Genomic DNA, 7,544 nt, shown 5'->3' with positions numbered 1-7,544 from the left:
CACGTACATAGTTATCCTTCTTGCTTATGAATACGAACCTTCACTCACGTACATAGTTATCCTTCTTGCTTATGATGAAATTAAGCGAATTAAGTTGTAAAAAATAAATGCACAGACAAAAAATTATGCCCCATAACCAAGTTTTCGATGAAAAAGAAAAGGTCGGATGATATATAATGCAGCTAGAATCAACCAAGAGAAAAGAAAATCCATAAGTAAGAGTACACAACTACATACTATCTTGCTTTCTCTAACTGTTTGTTCATAACTTCCCAAGCCAGTGCAAAAGTTAGCCACTGAAGATTTCCCTTTAGCGATGGAAAAATTGGATTTTCCTATAAAAAATAGAAAAAAGTAACAGCATCAATCCAAAAATAAAATACCAAAAAGATTGTTGGTATAATTTTGTATAGAAATTTCTCGCAATGTATTCTGTGCAGTATCTGTAAAGAAAAAAATTTGATCAAATTTACATCGACGGAAAAAATTACATAAAAAATCAGCAGATTATTTTACTATAGTCCCAGAAAAAAAAACCTTGCAAGATGAAGCAGAAGGCTGTGAAATGCCAAGTTCAACTTTCATCGAATAAAGACGTTTGGTCTTACGTTGGATTTTTAAGCGTATTATAATTGTTCCTTATTGAGAAAAGAAGAGAAAAAGGACGTGACTTTTGGTTTTTGAAGAAGCAAAAGAAAACATGATTTACTGGTTACGTATAATTATCTGGTGGAAAAACTGCTATATAAGGAGCCAAAACATCATTTAAATATTTAAAAAATAAAATAAAAATCAGGAGACAAAAACTGGCCTTGTATTTACTTGCTACAAAGAAGGAATAAGTTGCTACAAAGGAGTTAAAAGAACGTGACTACTTTGCTGTTTTTTATTTTTTATTTATAGATTTGAAATTCAAAATGCTCAATTAGATATAAATTTATTTAATTCAAATTCAAAAATCTGTATTCAGAAGGAAGTTGTAATCACACGTAATTTATATTTTAAAAAATCTGTATTTTTAATATTTTTTTTCCCCTTGTAGTTACTATAAAGGAGGAGTTAGCTCTAATTTGAATTGGCAGTTATTTATGTGCACTATTTTTTATTAAAAAAAATTCAATTAATTATTTTTATATCGTTTAAATATAACAGTTTTGTTTGTCATCTCACGTTCAATGCAGATAAGAAGTTGCTAGTATTTAAAATTAAAGTTTTAACCTTTTATCGTATATATTTATTTATTTAAAAGGCTGAGTTGATTTGGTTTAAAGTATGAAATACAATATTTAAAAAATTACTATGGATCAAATTAAATTTAAAAAGAAGGTCAAAAAAGAGAAAGAAAAATAAAGTATATTTAAAGATAAGGTTTTCTTTTCAAAATTAAGAAATAACATAGGTTTATTTTCCAATTAAAAAATCTGTCAGTTTTCAATTCAAAAAACGTAGGTGTATTTAAAGTTAGTTTTTCTGGTTTTCTTTTTCTCTTTTTGTCTTTTCTTTTCATTCTTTTTATTTTAGTTTTATTTTATTTTTAAAATAGAAATTTTCTGGTGATGACACTTGTCATCCTATCATGCTTTTGCCTCTCTTATTATATATAGATAGATCATCAGATAACTTAATAATAATTAGAGGTGATATAATAAAATTGTCATTCTATTTATGCATCCTTAAGGGGTGTGACAAGTCAATAGGCTCAATACAGAACAAGTAAAAATGGACGGTGGAGTATAACTTAAGTCCTAGTAATAAAATCCTTCCATAAATTTTCACAATTTTAAATAATTTAAATTTGTTTAATTATCAACGTTATGTGATCTTTGTCAAATTACTTTTTTGACTTTTTAATATGATTTATATTAATTGAAAATATAAATCAAATTGGCATCTAATTTATTATCAGTCAAGTGCATCAAATCGATGGATACAATGAATCGTATTAGTTGGTTAAATGCTAAATTAAAATAATAATAATAATAATAATAATAATAATAATAATATATATATATATATATATATATATATATATATATATATTAATGTAAATATGATTGTATGAGAAGCTTCTCGTAAAGGTGTATATCTATACATTGATATTACGTACTTTCTCCGTCTCAAAATACTTGTCGTCTTTTTTCATTTACACTCTTCCTAAAAAAATATTAATTAAGAGGTTCTTGACTATTTTAAACTTATTATGTCTTAAGGATATATAATCCCTCTCATTAAATGATTATATTATTTATGGGTCATAAAACAATTAATACTACAAATAAAATTAAAAAGATAATTAATTTATTCTTGAACTTGTAAAATAATAAGTATTTTTTATAAGCACAATAAGTATTTTGAGACGAAATTATAAATATATTTTGACTACTTATGGTAAATTATCTACGATATAAAATCAAAATTTCTATGTTACTGTAAACCATCTTCTAGATGTGGGGTTTACCTGTTTCCTTTGCCATTAAGACGTTGTAAGCATGTCACTATCAAGAGAGTATGAACTCTCCCAAATTTTGTCAACAAATCATTTGACTATTTCCCTAAATTCCAACGTAAATCCCATCCAAAATACATAGATCTTTCAGATGATGTCGTAAGCACTGTCCTCAGCAGAAGAGGACACGTGTCCTCCTAAAGAAACACCTATCTTGATACGTAATTATGCTTCATATCATACAATAGTCATGGTCTATTTATTTGAGAGCTCCTTTCTCCCATAAAGCCTGTTACTGGAATTCCAAATTTTGAGTTGCTACTCTGTGCCTGTGTCTCTCCAGTGAACTTTTGCCCCATAATCCTTTATCAGGTAAGCTTGTCTCTTCTTCTTAATTTCTGTTTTCTTGTTCTAATTTACGCGCGAAGATTCTATGCGTGCCATATATATGAGCTTGCATCCAATCATTAGTTCAAGAGTTAATGGTCAAAAACAGAATTTTATATATATATATATATATATATGTATATATATATAAGGAAGTATGGATAAAAAAGGAACAACAGGTAGTTTGGGTGGGAAACTCGTGAAAAATATAGTTCAGGTGTTTCTTTTATCATATCTACATATAAGGATATATGGATAAAAAGAGCAATCCGTTGCACGAAGTATTCCACATTTATGCAGGAATATGTATAAAAATGGATTCTGACATATAAGTGTTTACCCTCAAAAGGGAATATGTATAGATAAGGAAATATGGATATCATCGTGCTGACATAGTTATCTCCATCTGTTTCTTTCTCTTGCTTGATGATCTTTCATTTTTCTTTTTCCTTCTATATTGTTAGTCAAGATGATCATCAGTATACTCTTATCAAAAGATTCAGTGTAAAAGACTAAAGAATTTAATCGGTTATAACAGGTCAGTTTTCGAAGAATATAATTAAGCCTTGTGTACAATTTTTACACTATGAGTGAGTTGGTAACCTGAGAAGAAAGTGGATGATCTGCTAACATCTGTGAAACTACACTGTTTAATTAAGTTTAATCTTTTCTTTAAATTTCTAGTATATGTTACTACCTCCGTCAAAGTAAGTGTCGTTTTAGCTCTCACTCCCATTAAGCAAAACAATAAATACAAGGTATCGTTTACTAAGTTGCCCTATTTATTTGGTGTTTTTGTGAATTGAGACTATTAAGAAGAAGTTGTTCTTTAATATTAAGGGTATAGTTGAAAACAAGTACTAATTATTGTCGTGAATTCCTAAAGCGACAATTATTTTCGGACAAATTTGTTTTGCTAAAACGACACTTATTTTGGGACGGGGGGAGTATTGTACAAATTGCATGTATTTGGCTTTCAAGTACCAGATAGGGGAAAAGGCTTGTTATAGTAACATGACCCTTTATCTAATTCCTTTTATCTGCAACAACAAGTGACAGACGAATATATGCATTTTTATTATGCAGAAACCAATATTAGACTCTTTTTGCTTAACTCACATAATATTCGGAACTTAAATTTATGGGCTGTTAATTGGTTGAGGATACTGTTGTCAACAGATATACTAGCATAGTGAAGTGGGAAAGAGGAAAAGATGTCAGGCTGTTCAAATTTCCAGTTGCTTTCACTTGCACTCTTACTGCTAATAACAGTTCCAAGTTCACAATCTCAATTCACAGAAGAAAACGGTGTGAAATCTGCTGTCTTTCTCTCACCAGTGTTTGTGCTGGAACCTGGATCTGTCTCCAACAAGTTTTACTACAATATTGACTTCCCAAAAGGCCATATTGCTATCAAAAATTTCGATGCTGAAGTAGTTGATGAGGCAGGGAATTCTATACCCCTCCATGAGACATATCTTCACCACTGGGTTGTTGTAAGATATTATCATCGAGAAGGTGTGGAAATAGCAAAGTACCATGGCAATATGGGGTTCCACCAATCAGATTTTATTATCAAGAGAAACTCAGGGATATGTGATGGGGGTCTTTCTCAATATTTTGGCCTCGGGTCAGAGACCCGAAAAACAATCACTTATGTTCCAGACCCTTATGGAATAGAAGTCGGTAATCCAGTCGAAGTACCTCCTGGATACGAGGAGAGATGGTTGCTCAATGTACATGCAATTGATACACGAGGTGCCGAAGATAGATTGGGATGCACTGAATGTAGGTGTGATCTTTACAACGTTACGAAGGACGAGTATGACCGAGATATAAAGCCAGATTATTTCGGAGGCTTGAGATGTTGTTACGATGAAACAAGATGCAAGGTGAAAGACGGGTTCCAAGGACCGAGGAGAAGCCTGTACCTGAAGTACACAGTAAAGTATATTGATTGGGATGCCTCCATTGTGCCTGTCAAAATTTATATACTTGATGTCACCGATACATGGAAAAAGCCGGAAACTTCAACAGCCACTGTGGCAAGACATCACTGCCAGGTATAAGCAGTGCCCTATAATGTGTTATTTTCCTTATCTATATATATTTGTGCTACCAATGCCTTAAAGACCTGTTTAATATACGTAGATCAGCTTCGAAACATCTATTGCTGCACATCCAGAATAATCACAACTATTGTCCTAAATTTTAGTATTATACAATTTTCGCGGGACCTAAAAGACCTAATGACATGCTTCTTCGGCAAAATTTCCATATTGTAGAAAGCACTCTACAGTGTTCATTTGTTTGACCAGCTTTTACTTGGATCTATCCCATTTTGAAATGGCAAAATTGACCATTTCAAGAAATTAATTGTTACTATACAATATTGTGCATCATCCTGTACATTTGATAATCACAAGAATGAATGATAATTCAGTTCATAAATCAAATCATTTTTATCTCTTTGCTACTACCTAAATATATCTGGCTAATGTTCAGGCAATTTCTTTTAATTCAGATCGAATATTTAGTGGAGTCATGTCCGGCATCTGTGGCAAATGTCCATTGCACTCATACAAAGAAGATAAGTGTAACTTTTCCTAGTGGAGGAGATGTCATCTACGGAGTTGCTCACCAACATACAGGAGGGACTGGTATAGCCCTCCATGGAGAGGTACTCTGAGCAACTATATTTTGTTTCTTTGGTCATGTTCTGCTTACAATCTGGATTATTTGTATGCGTTTCTAATACGTTTTCAGACAATTAACTTACTGATAAAAACAAAGATTTTTGTATATAAACTTGATACTTGGCTTATTTGGTTGCATCGTAACACTGGTTATATATGCCACCACTTGCAAGACCAGATTGATTGAATCCATATCTAATCTTGTTCTTTTAACATTGGATAAAAACAAAGTGTGTTGTTAGCATTTATATGACATGATTTTCATACTTCAGAAGATTATTTTGCTGATTCAAACTATTATGTTCCAGACTGTCAGAATGGTATCATTTCAGTTTATCTTCAATTAGCTGCAGAAAACTTTACGTTTTTTATTATAATAAATGGAGCCTCCTACCCTTTGAGACAATTAATGGTCGTGTTTTATTGTGTGTTTGTATAGCATATCATTCTCAATTGACGTTGTTGGCAAAGCAGGTTTAATTGTGCTGATTTGTGGAGCATCTTGTTGGAGTTTGGTGTTGATTATTTTCTTAACTTTTTTCTCTTTTTCCGCTGCACTGATCTAGGATGGACGTGTCATATGCTCATCTCTTCCAATCTATGGGGAAGGAAAGGAACCAGGAAATGAAGCTGGTTACATTGTTGGGATGTCCAGCTGTTATCCTAGACCTGGCTCTATCAAGATTTCGGAAGGGGAGACTGTAACTTTATTATCAAACTATAGCAATTCCCAGAGACATACAGGAGTGATGGGGTTGTTCTATCTCTTGGTTGCTGAACCATCGCCAAAGCCTAGTTCTATCCTGCATTCCACAGATGGAGTAAGTAACATCTTGATTCATTTAAAAGTTTTCTAGGTCTAAAGTACTGAATTTCCTACTTATGTCTAAACAAGATCCTTTCAACCAAGATATATAAAGTCTATATGGACAGTGAAGGTGTTCGATATGCCTATATGCATTCGAGTTAATGATACTGGAAACTTCCATCAGTTGACTCTTCACGCATCGCCTCTTCTTCTTTTTTTCGATGATTGAGCTCATAGAGAAATTCACCCCTCACACATCTAATGTTTTTCATCTATCTTTCCTTTGCTTTATTATTTCTGTTGTGTTCCCTTTTCATCCGATTTACTGAACTTGTTTTTTTCTTCATTACTGCAGACAGGTGAGATTGTAATATTACACAATGCTGTTGGAGCTTTGGCACTGTTTGGAATTGCACTACTTGTTGGTGCTGCTGTAATTTATCAACGTCGGAACCAAAGAGAGGAAGGCTATGAATCTATATGATGTGAGGTTCTCTTTCTCTGGTCTGGTGACTCTGGTCCCTAGTGTCATCATCACCACAAGTTCTGAATTTCCCTTCTTTTCAGGGATGTTTGGAGCATCATATGTAAACTTTTACCCTTTTTCACGTATAGAAGTGATACATCTCGACCTAGCACCTATAACGTGGAACCGTTACAAGATGATATCAAGGCAAAGGAGTGTTACCCCTTTTATCCTACTTTCTTCTTATTTCGTCTGTTTATATATGTCTGATAACTTACAATATTACCAAAGAAAATAAATTGCCAGTACTGTTGGTCATGTCTTTTGGTTCTTTTGATGACTCTATTCTCAACTAAATCTGCTATACCGCTCATATCGAGCGGCTTTGTTTTAACTTCTTGCAAATGTTTTGAGCATTTTAATATTGCATATCAATATGTTAAAGTGCAGCCTTTAAAGTGCCTGATTGTCCAATTCTTCTCCCGCGTTCATAAGGCAGATTATGTCTTTTAAGTTTCCCTTTAAATCACATCAGTTAATGGCAATAATGCGTTGTAACTCCTTTTCCGCTTGCAGCCACAAAGAGGCAGAATTGGTCTCTCAGTTTCTTACGTTTTTGGTGGCATAAAGTGACCATAATGTGACCATTATTCCTTGTAACTCCTACTCATTACTCACCCATATTTTCCATATTATTATCAATTTAATACTCCACTAAACCATACTTTTCATCCAATTATT

The 7,544-nt window shown here is 32.6% G+C and overlaps 1 protein-coding gene across 2 annotated transcripts; it reads left to right on the top strand.

Moving 5' to 3' along the window:
* The first annotated feature begins 2,564 nt into the window (after positions 1 to 2,564).
* LOC132041121 (uncharacterized) lies at positions 2,565 to 7,121 on the top strand. 2 transcript variants are annotated; one of them, XM_059431915.1, is made up of 6 exons: positions 2,579 to 2,818; positions 4,013 to 4,896; positions 5,358 to 5,513; positions 6,096 to 6,350; positions 6,693 to 6,846; positions 6,905 to 7,121. In XM_059431915.1, the coding sequence occupies exons 2-5, from the start codon at positions 4,048 to 4,050 to the stop codon at positions 6,819 to 6,821; spliced, it is 1,389 nt and encodes a 462-aa protein (XP_059287898.1). In that variant the 5' UTR covers positions 2,579 to 2,818; positions 4,013 to 4,047; the 3' UTR covers positions 6,822 to 6,846; positions 6,905 to 7,121. The 2 variants fall into 2 exon arrangements, with proteins under 2 accessions (XP_059287899.1, XP_059287898.1); XM_059431916.1 differs by lacking the exon at positions 6,096 to 6,350 and having other exon boundaries at positions 2,565 to 2,818; positions 6,693 to 7,121.
* The last annotated feature ends 423 nt before the right edge of the window (positions 7,122 to 7,544 follow it).

Source organism: Lycium ferocissimum, chromosome 12 (assembly GCF_029784015.1).
Source record: "Lycium ferocissimum isolate CSIRO_LF1 chromosome 12, AGI_CSIRO_Lferr_CH_V1, whole genome shotgun sequence".
In the NCBI taxonomy this organism is placed as follows: Eukaryota; Viridiplantae; Streptophyta; class Magnoliopsida; order Solanales; family Solanaceae; genus Lycium; species Lycium ferocissimum.
Note: the sequence above shows the minus strand (reverse complement) of the source record. Positions and strands in the feature narration are given on the sequence as shown.

Excerpts from the sequence above, each read along its gene's own strand:
- LOC132041121 (XM_059431915.1), top strand. The coding sequence starts at position 4,048 with ATGTCAGGCTGTTCAAATTTCCAGTTGCTTTCACTTGCACTCTTACTG. Across the intron at positions 5,514-6,095 it reads GTATAGCCCTCCATGGAGAG|GATGGACGTGTCATATGCTC; the intron begins GTACTCTGAGCA and ends GCACTGATCTAG. Across the intron at positions 6,351-6,692 it reads TCCTGCATTCCACAGATGGA|ACAGGTGAGATTGTAATATT; the intron begins GTAAGTAACATC and ends TCATTACTGCAG.